Source organism: Thalassophryne amazonica, chromosome 10, assembly GCF_902500255.1.
Source record: "Thalassophryne amazonica chromosome 10, fThaAma1.1, whole genome shotgun sequence".
In the NCBI taxonomy this organism is placed as follows: Eukaryota; Metazoa; Chordata; class Actinopteri; order Batrachoidiformes; family Batrachoididae; genus Thalassophryne; species Thalassophryne amazonica.
The window spans coordinates 19,093,480-19,108,100 of record NC_047112.1 but is presented as its reverse complement, the minus strand read 5'-3'; the positions used below and the strand labels follow the sequence as shown (position 1 = coordinate 19,108,100).

The following is a 14,621-nucleotide window of genomic DNA, read 5'->3' as shown; positions in this document are numbered from 1 at the left end:
AATAAGAACAACCCCAGGTTTCTTTTCAGCACTGTAGCCAGGCTGACAAAGAGTCAGAGCTCTATTGAGCCGAGTATTCCTTTAACTTTAACTAGTAATGACTTCATGACTTTCTTTGCTAATAAAATTTTAACTATTAGAGAAAAAATTACTCATAACCATCCCAAAGACATATTGTTCTCTTTGGCTGCTTTCAGTGATGCCGGTATTTGGTTAGACTCTTTCTCTCAGATTGTTCTGTCTGAGTTATTTTCATTAGTTACTTCCTCCAAACCATCAACATGTCTATTAGACCCCATTCCTACCAGGCTGCTCAAGGAAGCCCTACCATTAATTAATGCTTCGATCTTAAATATGATCAATCTGTCTTTATTAGTTGGCTATGTACCACAGGCTTTTAAGGTGGCAGTAATTAAACCATTACTTAAAAAGCCATCACTTGACCCAGCTATCTTAGCTAATTATAGGCCAATCTCCAACCTTCCTTTTCTCTCAAAAATTCTTGAAAGGGTAGTTGTAAAACAGCTAACTGATCATCTGCAGAGGAATGGTCTATTTGAAGAGTTTCAGTCAGGGTTTAGAATTCATCATAGTACAGAAACAGCATTAGTGAAGGTTACAAATGATCTTCTTATGGCCTCAGACAGTGGACTCATCTCTGTGCTTGTTCTGTTAGACCTCAGTGCTGCTTTTGATAATGTTGACCATAAAATTTTATTACAGAGATTAGAGCATGCCATAGGTATTAAAGGCACTGCGCTGCGGTGGTTTGAATCATATTTATCTAATAGATTACAATTTGTTCATGTAAATCTTCTTCACAGACTAAGGTTAATTATGGAGTTCCACAAGGTTCTGTGCTAGGACCAATTTTATTCACTTTATACATGCTTCCCTTAGGCAGTATTATTAGACAGCATTGCTTAAATTTTCATTGTTACGCAGATGATACTCAGCTTTATCTATCCATGAAGCCAGAGGACACACACCAATTAGCTAAACTGCAGGATTGTCTTACAGACATAAAGACATGGATGACCTCTAATTTCCTGCTTTTAAACTCAGATAAAACTGAAGTTATTGTACTTGGCCCCACAAATCTTAGAAACATGGTGTCTAACCAGATCCTTACTCTGGATGGCATTACCCTGACCTCTAGTAATACTGTGAGAAATCTTGGAGTCATTTTTGATCAGGATATGTCATTCAATGCGCATATTAAACAAATATGTAGGACTGCTTTTTTGCATTTGCGCAATATCTCTAAAATTAGAAAGGTCTTGTCTCAGAGTGATGCTGAAAAACTAATTCATGCATTTATTTCCTCTAGGCTGGACTATTGTAATTCATTATTATCAGGTTGTCCTAAAAGTTCCCTGAAAAGCCTTCAGTTAATTCAAAATGCTGCAGCTAGAGTACTGACAGGGACTAGAAGGAGAGAGCATATCTCACCCATGTTGGCCTCTCTTCATTGGCTTCCTGTTAATTCTAGAATAGAATTTAAAATTCTTCTTCTTACTTATAAGGTTTTGAATAATCAGGTCCCATCTTATCTTAGGGACCTCATAGTACCATATCACCCCAACAGAGTGCTTCGCTCTCAGACTGCAGGCTTACTTGTAGTTCCTAGGGTTTGTAAGAGTAGAATGGGAGGCAGAGCCTTCAGCTTTCAGGCTCCTCTCCTGTGGAACCAGCTCCCAATTCGGATCAGGGAGACAGACACCCTCTCTACTTTTAAGATTAGTCTTAAAACTTTCGTTTTTGCTAAAGCTTATAGTTAGGGCTGGATCAGGTGACCCTGAACCATCCCTTAGTTATGCTGCTATAGACTTAGACTGCTGGGGGTTCCCATGATGCACTGTGTGTTTCTTTCTCTTTTTGCTCTGTATGCACCACTCTGCATTTAATCATTAGTGATTGATGTCTGCGCCCCTCCACAGCATGTCTTTTTCCTGGTTCTCTCCCTCAGCCCCAACCAGTCCCAGCAGAAGACTGCCCCTCCCTGAGCCTGGTTCTGCTGGAGGTTTTTCCTGTTAAAAGGGAGTTTTTCCTTCCCACTGTCGCCAAGTGCTTGCTCACAGGGGGTCGTTTTGACAGTTGGGGTTTTTCTGTAATTATTGTATGGCTTTGCCTTGCAATATGAAGCGCCTTGGGGCAACTGTTTGTTGTGATTTGGCACTATATAAATGAAACTGATTTGATTTTGATTTAATTAAGAAAGTTTTAAACATTTTCAAAAAGGTCATGATCCAAAATAGAGTATTCAGATGTAATTTGTGCAGATATATGATAACATTAAAAGTCAGGGCCTGTGAGAGATATCAGCACAGATCGAGTGAAGAACATGCACAGATGGAGTGCGGATAGAGTATGTTGTTGAGGCAAGGGGACGGATTGTGGCCGGAGCAGTCGTGGGGTGGAATATTATGAAAAGGTGAGATGTCACCTAATCTGTTGGTCCTTTGGCACATACCGGACCGGTACCAGACCATGTGTTTAACTTTATTTTTACAGATGTTTTTGTTATCATTTGTTTCCAACTTGTTTGTTGTTGTGACGCTATTCTGAACTTCACACGGTTGTATATGTTTCTTTTATTTGTTTAGCACTCTTCTGGTTATTAATTGTATCTACTCTGAACGTTATTTGACTATAGTCGTGTTGTAATTTGCTATCAGTTAGCATTCGCTAGCAGTTAGCATTCACTAGCGTTTAGCTTTCGCTAGCTAGGTTGACTCCTCACTTCCCACCCCTCATTATTTTATAGCTGGTTCTTTTCACCTGTTAATACTTCTGTTAGCTTTTCAGTCGAACTGCTGTGAATTTTAAGTAATTATTTTACTCCTGTGTAAATCTTAGGAGCGGCTAGCATTTTCGCTAGCAGTTAGCTTGCATTAGCGACTTCGGACCCTCATTTTCATTTTTTCATTTAGTTTTTTATATACTTCTGTTAGTTAACTGTTAGTGTAACTGTTGTGAACTTTAGCTTAGTACTTTACTCTTGTGTTAATCTTAGGAGTGGTATATATATAGTTATTGTTCCTACATTTCTAATACTTCTGCTACTCTTTGAGTGTAACTTTAAATCATTTATTTGCATCTGTGTGAGCCTTAGGAGTTGTTAGCTTATCCATTATTGGTTAGCTTGTGCTTGCTTGGCTATACTCTTGAATTTCCTAGTGCACAAAGTACACTACTTTACCTACTTTACACCCTCCATAAATTCTACATGATGTTGGAACATAGTGTGGCTCTCTTAGAGAGCGGTGTCCGTAAGTTAGAGCAGTTTCTTAGCGCAGTGGAGTTAGATGTTACGGGCACTCCAGATGAGGTCAGTGCTGGGCTGGCTATCGAGCCCATTAGCATCAGCCTAGAAATGCCGGCTGTGGAGGACGGTTTTCGGATTGTGGCGAGGCGGAGGAAGCCCCGTAGGGTTTGGTGCCCAGTTGTGGCACCCCGATCACACTCGCCACTGCGAACTGTGAATCGGTTCTCCCCCTTGGATTTACCTGATGTGAATTCTCCGAGCCCACAAGTGACTTCCACTCCTATCTCCAGGCCGAAACACCGGACTTTAGTGATAGGGGATTCTATCACCCGCAAAGTCAGGTTACAGATGCCGGCTGACGTTAAATGTATTCCTGGGGCCAGAGCTCCCGACATTGCATCCCATCTTAGGGTGCTGACGTCACATAGTTATTCACGTCGGCACCAATGATATCAGGATGAAACACTCAGAGGTCACAAAAATAGACATAGAGAGGACTTGTGATCTTGCCAGAAAGATGTGTCGGCATCGATTAATAGTCTCTGGTCCCCTCCCCTCCAGGAGTACTGATGAGGCGTTTAGCAGGTTGACATCATTAAATAGGTGGCTGGCACAGTTTTGTCAACAGCAAGGCTTTAGCTTTATTGATAACTGGCCTTCGTTCTGGGGCCGCCGTGGCCTGCTGATGCCGGATGGCCTCCACCCTACTGGGGAAGGCGCCGCCATCTTGTCTGCAAACACAGAGCTCTACAGGGAGGGTAACATTAGGAATCTACAGCAGGCCACGGAGCAGGTGATTAGAGACCCTGCAAGGCTTATGACAAATGTGGGTATGGAATCCATTAGCGTAGCGGGGTAATTGGTGCAGAAAATCCACTATGGTGATAGTGCAGTTTATCTGCCAGGGAGGGAATTTCAACAAGTTGAGATCGTGGCCTGCTCCCGTAGACGTGTCCATAAAAATCATAGAGGGATATGCTTTGCAAACTTAATACCCATTACTATATTAGATCATGTTGAAATTGAGGATGGCCCAATGGTTGTTCCAGTAATAGCAAAGATTTCTTGTCTGCTACCTACAACGCACGTGGAATCTCTCAAACCTAAACCTACTTCTAGGGATCTTATATATGCTACTCTGGAACCACCCCTAAACCCAAACAGTTCAACTGTCAACCCCACTGAGGTCCTTAGACTGGGTCTCATTAACATAAGATCACTGTCCTCAAAATCATTGTTGATTAATGATTTAATTATTGATCATCACTTAGATATGATTGGGTTATGTGAAACCTGGCTTAAACCTACATCTGTCCTGCCCTTAAATGAAGCCTGCCCACCAACATATACATTTAGTCACGTCCCTCGTGATGCGAAGCAAGGCGGGGGTGTTGCTCTTATTTATAAATCTAGGTTTAGCTTATTAGCTGTTGGGGGTCACAAATATAACTCGTTTGAGCATCTGTATCTCCGCTCCGCTCAGGATATTACGCATTGCCATGGTCAGAAGAATAAAAATCAGCCGTATTACTTTATCACTGTATATAGGCCTCCTGGCCCATATTCTGAATTCTTAGATGAATTTGGTGCGTTAATCTCTAACTTGTCAACTAGTGCAGATAACATTCTGATCATTGGTGACTTTAACGTTCATATAAATAAGCCTTCTGATCCCCTCTGCAAATCATTTATGGAAATTGTTGATGCATTAGGATTTCGGCAATGCATTCGGGATTCGACGCACATTACTGGAAATACCCTGGATCTGGTTCTCGCACATGGTATTGCTGTCATGAATATTGACATCATGCCTCTTACATCAGTGGTCTCTACACCCTGCTATTGAGGTAGGCGCCACTACTGAGGTATTACCTAGATTTACAGAATTTGATAGTATCCCTCTAGACATGCTGACGAAACTCGTAGCATCAACAAAAAGCACAACCTGTTTATTTGATCTTATAGCAACAAAAGAGTTTAAGGACCTGTGGCCCACTCTTGGGCCGATTCTGCTGGAAATTATTAATCTTTCTTTAACTTCTGGATCTGTTCCTAAATGTTTCAAATCTGCAGTGATTAAACCATTACTTAAGAAACCTAATCTTGACCCCAGTGTATTGAAAAACTATCGGCCGATATCAAATCTATCATTTTGCTCTAAAATTCTGGAAAAAGTGGTGTCACGACAGCTCATAGACTATCTTACTGAGAATAATCTCTTTGAGCCACTGCAGTCTGCTTTTAGAAAATATCATTCCACAGAGACGGCTCTCACTAAAGTGGTGAATGATCTTCTGCTTACAATGGACTCGGACACCACTATGGTTCTGCTGCTGTTAGATCTCAGTGCTGCATTTGATACAGTGGATCATCATATTCTACTTGATAGGCTGGAAAATCGTTTTGGGATTACTGTGAGTGCTGACGTTATACTTGACCAGTCGTTCTCACTGTGTTTTGTACAGTAACACTACCTCTAACCTTACTGACATGAAATTTGGGGTTCCTCAGGGGTCTGTCTTAGGCCCCATGCTTTTCTCCCTTTATATAGCACCCCTTGGGCACATACTGCGGCGTTTTGGGATTACCTTTCACTGCTATGCAGATGATACTCAGTTATATATGCCGATAACTGCTGGTAATCTCGTTCATATAAAATCCTTAGAAGATTGCCTTGCAGCAGTGAGAAGTTGGATGTCTAGAAACTTCCTACTTCTAAACTCTGAAAAAATTGAAATGATGGTTCTTGGTCCAGTGAGTCGTCTGCATCAATTTGACCAGTTAACACTCAGCCTAGGCTCGTGTGTCATACATCACACTGACAAAGTGAGGAACCTTGGGGTAATTTTTGATACTTCATTGTCCTTTGGCCTCCATATTAGAAATATTACTAGGACTGCTTTCTTCCACCTGCGAAATATAGCGAAGATTCGTCCCATCCTGTCTATGGCTGACGCTGAGACCCTGATCTATGCGTTCATCTCTTCTAGATTGAACTACTGCAATGTTCTATTTTCTGGTTTACCGCAGTCTAGCATTAGGGCTCTCCAATTGGTTCAAAATGCTGCAGCCAGACTTTTGACACGAAGCAGAAAGTTCGACCACATTACACCCATTTTGGCGTCTCTTCACTGGCTTCCTGTCCCAGTGAGAGCAGATTTTAAGGTTCTGCTACTAACCTATAAAATTATTCATGGACTGGCATCTCCCTACCTAGCTGACCTAATTAAACCTTACGTACCGGCCCGGGCTTTACGTTCTCAAGGTGCAGGACTACTTTGTGTCCCTAGGGTGAATAAGAAGTCTGCGGGTCACAGAGCTTTCTCTTATCATGCCCCTGTTCTGTGGAATGGTCTCCCTGCGTCAATAAAACAATCAGATTCTGTGGAGACTTTCAAGTCCAGACTTAAGACGCACTTATTTTCCCTTTCATATGGTTAGCAGGGTTAGCGGCCTCAACTTCACCTAAATTCTGGGTCTTTTATTGAAGCTTAGGGCTAGCGGCCAGCGATCACCTTAGTATTTCTTCTGTTTTTCTTGTTGTTTAATGCTGGCAAATTATACAGTATTTTTTGTCTTTCTGATGGCTGAGTCTGTTTTTTCTCTGTTTAAGGTGCAGCCCCATCCAGAGATGGGAGTTGTGTTTGTTTTGGCGACCCTCCTGTGCTGTGCTTCAACAGCAATTCTTGTATATTCGTCCGTGAATTGTTCTGTGAATTATTTCTGTAATTTATGTTTGTAGCATGGCCCAGGCAGAGGGTCACCCCTTTGAGTCTGGTCTGCTTGAGGTTCCTTCCTCAGAGGGAGTTTTTCCTTACCACTGTTGCTCTGGGGGTTAGTAAGGTTAGACCTTACCTGTGTGAAGCGCCTTGAGGCAACTCTGTTGTTATTTGGCGCTATATAAAGGAAAATAAATTGAAATTGAATTGAAATTCATTTTGTAAGCACCGCTTGAATGTGGATTTGGCTACTCAGTTATTTTAATGCCAGGCTACAGTGTAACCTAAAATTAAAATACATTGCAGATTGTGTTTGTTGGGAGAGAGCTGTGGGCAATTTCATTGCAGAGGGGTGAAAATGATGGGCTGGGCACTGTGGTGCATTCAGTGCGGTGCGTTCAGAGACTCACCATTTGCTGAATGCTTTAAATGTCCTCTGGAAATGTGATATATGTCCATAATCAAATCAAAAGCATGCTGTGCTCTTCAGCAGAAGACAGTTTTCAGATGTTAACAGATAACATTTTAGGTTTGTGGAAAAGTCATGTTATAAATTTATTAACTTCAAAATGCTTTTTAGTAAATCCGGCCTGATTTCTTAATTTTTGGAAGATAGGCAATCGGGGCCAAACATTTGCAGTGGGACAGCAGTTTTAATTAATACATGCAGCAGAGTCATCACAGACGCTCGTACCTCCTCCTGCATTGTACTGCTGCAGCTTGTCACCATATACGCTCTCCTTCAATTGTCTTCTCCTGTGGACACAAAGCCACACAGACAGAGAAAATTCCAAAGATAATTACTACACAAAAATGTTCAAAATGTTGCAAATAAATACATGCGATATATATATACGTATATATATATATACGTATATATATATATACGTATATATATATATATATATACGTATATATATATATATATATATATATACGTATATATATATATATACGTATATATATATACGTATATATATATATATACGTATATATATATATATATATATATATATATATACGTATATATATATATATATATATATACGTATATATATATATATATATATACGTATATATATATATATATATACGTATATCTATATATATATATACGTATATATATATATATATATACGTATATATATATATATATATATATATATATATATATATATATATATATATATACGTATATATATATATATATATATATATATATATATATATATATATATATATACGTATATATATATATATACGTATATATATATATATACGTATATATATATATATATATATATATATATAATCTGAACTAAATATATTGTCCGATAAATCAACACTTCAACCAGCCACAGCATTAATGAGGTCATACTGTGCAAAAAACGTTTCTAAAACCTTTCAGAATTTTGTTACAGTGCATGGAAACATTTTCCTATTATAAGCCAAATTTAGGCCTAAAATGACCTAAATTTGGGTTAACTATCGAACATTTAAACTGAGGAACTTTATACAAGAGAAAGGAATAGGTTTTCTCTTTTAAATCCTCCAGTAAAGTTACTTATTTGATGGATGGCTGAATGGATGGATAGATGATTGGATGGACGGGTAGGTGAATGGATGTGTGGATTTGTAGATGGACAGACGGACAGATGATGAATGGATGATGATGGGTGGAGTCATGGGTGGATGGATGGATGCTCAATCAACTGATGAAAGGATGGGTGGATGAATTTGCAGATGGATGGACAATGGATGGATGATGGATGGATGGTTAGATGAATGAATAGATGAAAGGATGGGTGGATGTATTTGTAGATGGATAGATGGATGGAGGTCAATGGATGAACGGGTGGGCAGAGGGATTGTGAGGTTAATGGAGTAATGGCTAGTTGGGTGGATTTGTAGGTGGATGGATGATGAATGGATGGATAGATGATGAATGGATGCATAAAGAAATTAGTAGGGGGGTTGATGAATTAATGGTTGGATTAATTGATGGATGTGTGATGGATGCACTGCCTTCCTCACAGTTGCATGATAGTTGTGCTGAACAGGTTTATAACTGAGCACCACCTCTAACAATCAGGACATTGTTTTGACGTGTTTTATGATGTATTAGATGTACGTGTATGTTTTGGCGGTGCGTTACCTGGTACAAATAACAGCGATAGCTACGAGCGAGACGATGCACACTCCACCTACTAACGAGCCTGCAATCAAGGAAAGCTGCTGGCCCAGCTCAGACTTGTATTCATCTGCAGGAAAGCAACAAGATGTGCATGATAAAAGACACACAAAAAGAAGAAACAGGTATTATTTTTGACAATACACTCACATGCACAACAATGGGCCCTGCTTCAAGGTAAAATATGGGATAGAATTTAATTACTTCACAGCCAGAATTTGCACTTTTGCATAACACCTCCCCACCTCTTTCTACATGAACCTCCACAGATCACACCTCCACTTACCGTCAGTGAGTGTTTGGAAGAGCATCTCTTTGCTGTAGACCCCGTAGCCAGCCACAGTACGGGCCCTCACCTGGACCGCGTAGCCCGTCCCAGGCCTCAGCCCTTCCAGAACCACATTGGGTTTTTCACTCTGGATCATTGAACTGTTCAGCACTGTTGCCTGGGACTGAGCAGAAGGTACAGAGAGACAAAAAGAAAAGAAAGATGCTTTAGTACCACACAGGAGAACCCACAAAATGTCACAAAATGAGAGTAAATTTAGCTGTTTTGGCCGTAAGCTGAAATGGAATAATAACACATTCGTCATTTTCAAAGGGTTGGTGCCAAAGGCACACTGAGAGTCCAGCAGACTGAGTAACAGCAATATTTTGTGTTTGTATCCAGTCTGTTACCTTTGTTCCACCTCATTGTTATTTTTCATTCTGTGGGTGGGGTCAGGTCAGGGAGCGTGCACTGGTGCTGTATGCCTCTGCATCTACGACACCACACAAACCTCCCGACACCCTGTTGGCAACCACCCAGGCAGACAATCAGTCTGTCCACAGCTCTCGAAAACAGCCATCTATCTGCCACAGCCAGGTGATATGTGGATGGCCCCCAGGGTCTTTTCCAGTTACTGGAGTCTTCAACACTGAGGCACCTACAGGCTGAATCATTCACAGGGAAGTGCAGCATTTGGCCAGGGTGTTGTAATTGACACTCCTTCTCAATGCAAGTAGTACGATACATCCAAATCACCACCATTCGTTTGCCGAAGTCATTCCAACAGTGCCCGAAAATCCCCCAGAGAGATCTCGTACCAAAGACATCCAGTCACCACTTTACAGAGGTGGGACAAAGTCACTGTCAAGTCATTCTCAAGTCATGAATTGGCAAGTCTCAAGTCAGCTTGCAAAGAACTGGTGGTCATTATGACTTGAGACTTGACTTGGGACTTGAATTGAGAGTTTAGACTTGCCGATTCATGACTTGAGAGTGACTTGCTGGTGACTTCGTCCCACCTCTACCACCTTACATTGAGTTAGTGTCCAGGTCTCACAAAAATGAAGTCCAACTCGAAGCACAAGGACCCATCAAAGCTACCGGCATCTCATAATTGCTCCCTAAGTGTCTTTTAACCTCAAAGGCAGAGCTTCCTAGGCACGACTTTCATGGATGAGATACTTCAATCTCTCATACATTTAACAGTTTTACCATAAACAGATGGCTAAGTCCAGGAAGTCATTGAAAGGATCTTAACCTTGATCCAGGACAATCACAAACATCCAGACTACCCACTCAGCTTCTGCAATCATAGTATCCATATATAAAGATAACGGCATTGCATATGAAGTCATGGTCAGAAGACCTTTTGTTACTGACAAACAAGACCAAGTTGCTGGACTCCACAACTTTAGAGAACACCCAGTCCATGCAAGCACTGAACCACATAGGAACCACTTCACATACCCAAAGAACCCTAGAATTCCAGAAGAAGTCAGAGACTTTACCTTCACTAGGCACAATGCCCATAGTACATATAGGCTTGCTATTATGCTATTATGTTCATCAATTTATTAGAAATCTCAAATTCTCAGAAGCCCGGTCAAGTAAATCAGTCACTTTACAGCAATCAACTTAGGCTACAAAAGATGTACTGCCGATGTTCTGCTTACATTCAATGACTACTTGTAGAGCTAGAATACTGTCAATGGTTGACTTCTTGGGTGTGAAGCCAGATTACTCTGGTTGCTGAGTGGCACGTAAATGGGACAGATCCTTTTGAGAATGATCTTTGCATGTGTCTTGCCCAGCACAGAGAGCATACTGTACCCCTGTAGTTGAAAGAAAGGGCTTGTGGGACAAGCCCTTTGTTTCAGTCTGCTGGGACAACACCTGTCTCCAAAATAGAAGCAAAATATTGCTTGCAAAATTCAATTCAATTCAATTTATTTTATTTGTATAACACCAAATCACAACAAAGCTGCCTCAAGGTGCTTCACACAAGTAAGGTCTAACCTTACCAACCCTCCTGAGCAAGCTAACAGATGATAGCGGTAAGGAAAAACTCTGAAAATAGCGGAGGTAGTAGTATTAATAAAATGCTCAGAAATAACAAACACAGCTGAGACCACAGCAGCTAGCTGCCTCTGCTAGCACAGCCCTGGACCGGTCACACTAGCTGTCACTCAAAGCGAACACAACCCTAGTTATTCCTAACATTATGACTTAACATAGCTTAAACATGTGTGTCATCTAAAAATTCAAGCTCCGTAGTCTTGAGCATGTAGGCTAGCTACAGCGAGCTAAACAGTTTTTTGTACTAGGATGTAAACGTGTTTATATCTGCTGTAAATTTAGACATTTTAACATAGGGTTCAATGGAGATTGACTCTCTTTTGGAGCCAGCCTTAAGTGGCCATTCAAGGAACTGCAGGTTTTGGCACTTCTGCGTCGGCTTCATTTTTCAACACCAGAGGGTGCCGTTTACACATGACAGAAAGGCTCATTTTACACCAGGATCCTGGTGGACAGGTTTGGTAATAGGTAATTGATGTATTGTGGTTCTCTTACGGCTTTCTCCTAATGTCTAATCCTGAATGCCCCATTCTAGGTCATATTTCTTTCACCAACCTTTAATCTTCCTCTGTCCCTCTCTATCTTCTACCTTCTAGTCATCAATCACACAAACCAGAATCAGTCTTCATATTTCTCTCTTTTAAATCCCTTATCCAGCTTTTAAGTCTCTGCTTCTCTTTAGCTTATTCTCCTCATTATGCTGCATCCAGTCCGCCATTCCCTTCAAGAATAATACAATGATAAAGCCGTTAATTAGGTTCATACAAATTTACCATCCCAGCACTTGGTCTTCTGTCCTCGTCCTCCTCCTGAGGTTAATTGGACATGGTGAGGGGCAGTCGAAGGCCTATCAGCTCCTATGGCTGTCACCTTTTACCTCTATTTCCCTACACCCTCTTGCAACATTTCTGATTCCCCTGTTTCTTTAAGATAAAAAAGGTTTTGCTGTAGAAAATCGAAACAGTCCAGAGAGGGAGACAGATATGAGGTGTTAATGGTGTGGACGGACGGGGAGGGAATCACGCTGTGAGGATGAAGGAGGTGGACGGTTTGATGGCAGAGCAACGAGGAAAGAAAGGACTGCACAATGAGGAAGAAATACAGTGAGGGCCTGATGAGGACAGAAAAAGGGGACAAATAAAGACGATAAGGGCACGAGAAAGGATTTAAAATCTACCACGCAGTGCACCGAACACCACTCAGCCTTACAACATTTTTTAAAAGTTAAAAAGCACATGTGATTCATCCTTGTGCTGGAGATGTTTAATGGCTTAAAGGATTTTCACAACAAAGCGCTTCCTGTAAATAATGTCAAAACATATTTCTCAACACATAAATATCCTTTTATACATTTTGATGAGGTGCTACTGTGTTTATCTTGTCAAACGTTGCAAAAGAGCCTAAAAAGGAATTACAACTACAATAAATTAATTCATTAATAAAATTCCAAAAAGATCCAACAAAACAACAACACAAATAAATAAAAGTCAGATAAAAAGTGAAGACTATACTTGTAGGTACAAAGGTTGATATGGCTCTACTGTCCTGTGTAGAAAAGTTACAGAAGGAGAAAGCTCGGCCAAAATTTTTTCTGACAGGTTTTCCAAGATCCATAGGCATAATCTTTAGAAAAAAAATTGTCAGATTATTGTCAAATCAATGTGTGTAATGTGTGCATCTTTTGATCAGCAACACAAACAATAAAAAAGTAATATGCATTCACAGTCCTCAGGCAAAAACCACTCAAACTGATACAGTGGATCAAAAACATTATGTACGAATAATTTAAAAGAGCTTCACACATTCACAACTTTCTGTATTTTGATATTGTCATAGCTACAATGTTTTACAAGTATTCTAGACCTGTCTACTATTTTGCAAGCCTTTATTTTAAGCAATTTATTGGATTGTTTTATAACTTTGAAGAGCTGCTGTATATGGAATTTTCCACAAAAACGATATTATTATTATTATCATCAATAGTCAATTGAAATTACAAAGTAACTCACATAGATTGTCACAAACTTAACATATTCCATAATTAAGATGCATTCAGAACCTTTAGAAGTACAGAGATCCAGACATGTAGCTCGGGTAAAAAAAACTGACTTGAATGCTATGTCAGGGCAGAATTTTTGCTAACTCGTGAGGAAATTGAGCAACCTGAGGTATAAAGTCACAGCCAGGGCGGTCCCCTTTAAGAAGACACTGCTATACGTAATATAGTGGAGCAGATAAGTATGACATTTGGCCAGAATTGTTCACTTGGTCATACAAGCATCAGATTTGGCATGAATGTTCTTCATAAATCAGTGTTTGAGAAAAAAGTGTTGGCCACTTGAAAATCCAATATGGTGGCCAGGTAGGGGTCAATGAAGAATTACAAAGGGGTCAAAATTTAAAAATGCTCCAATCATATTGAAAAGTATAACACATTATTTGTCTGATCATAAATATTCCAAAAAGGTATCGTTTGGACTATCTATGATCGAATGTTATGGAGTTATGAGGTAAAAACAGCAAAAATGGTGACAAAGGTCAGTTTCAGTTTGTACAGGAGTCAAAAGTTAAAGTTGCTCCAATTTTTGTAAAATGTGATGCAAATTATTGGTTGAGTTAATAGGGGTTTAAAAAGGAATAGTTTGCACCATGTGTCATGTTTAGTTGTCATGTTACAGGGTAACATACGTCATATGCCATAGAATCCAATGGACGTCAACATTGTTTGACATTTACTCTGCAAACCAAGCATTCAACACAGTCAAAACTATTCCATTTATTAATCCTATTAGTTCAACCAATATTTTGCACCACTTTGTACCAAAATTGGAGCAACTTTAACTTTTGACTCCTGTGCAAACTGAAACTGACCTTTCTTACCATTCTTGCTGTTTTTACCCCATAACTCCATAACATTCAGTCATAGATAGTCCAAACTATACCTTTTTGGAATCCTTGTGATCAGGCACATAATTTGGTTGGAGCAATATGATTGGAGCATTTTTAAATTTTGACCCTGTGTCATTCTTCATTGACCCCTACCTGGCCGTCATATTGGATTTTCACGTGGCCAGCACTTTTTTTCTCAAACACTGATTT

General features: G+C 40.0%; 1 protein-coding gene across 1 annotated transcript in view; it reads right to left on the bottom strand.

Annotated features, from left to right (window-relative positions):
- Positions 1 to 14,621, bottom strand: part of LOC117518397 (ephrin type-B receptor 1-like) — a 225,370-nt gene that overhangs the window by 34,674 nt on the left and 176,075 nt on the right. The window contains exons 10-12 of the mRNA XM_034179506.1: positions 9,465 to 9,630; positions 9,143 to 9,248; positions 7,682 to 7,743 (exon numbers count right to left, since the gene is read on the bottom strand). Of these exons, the coding sequence (XP_034035397.1) occupies positions 7,682 to 7,743; positions 9,143 to 9,248; positions 9,465 to 9,630 (334 nt within the window). The remainder of the gene's footprint in view (positions 1 to 7,681; positions 7,744 to 9,142; positions 9,249 to 9,464; positions 9,631 to 14,621) is intronic.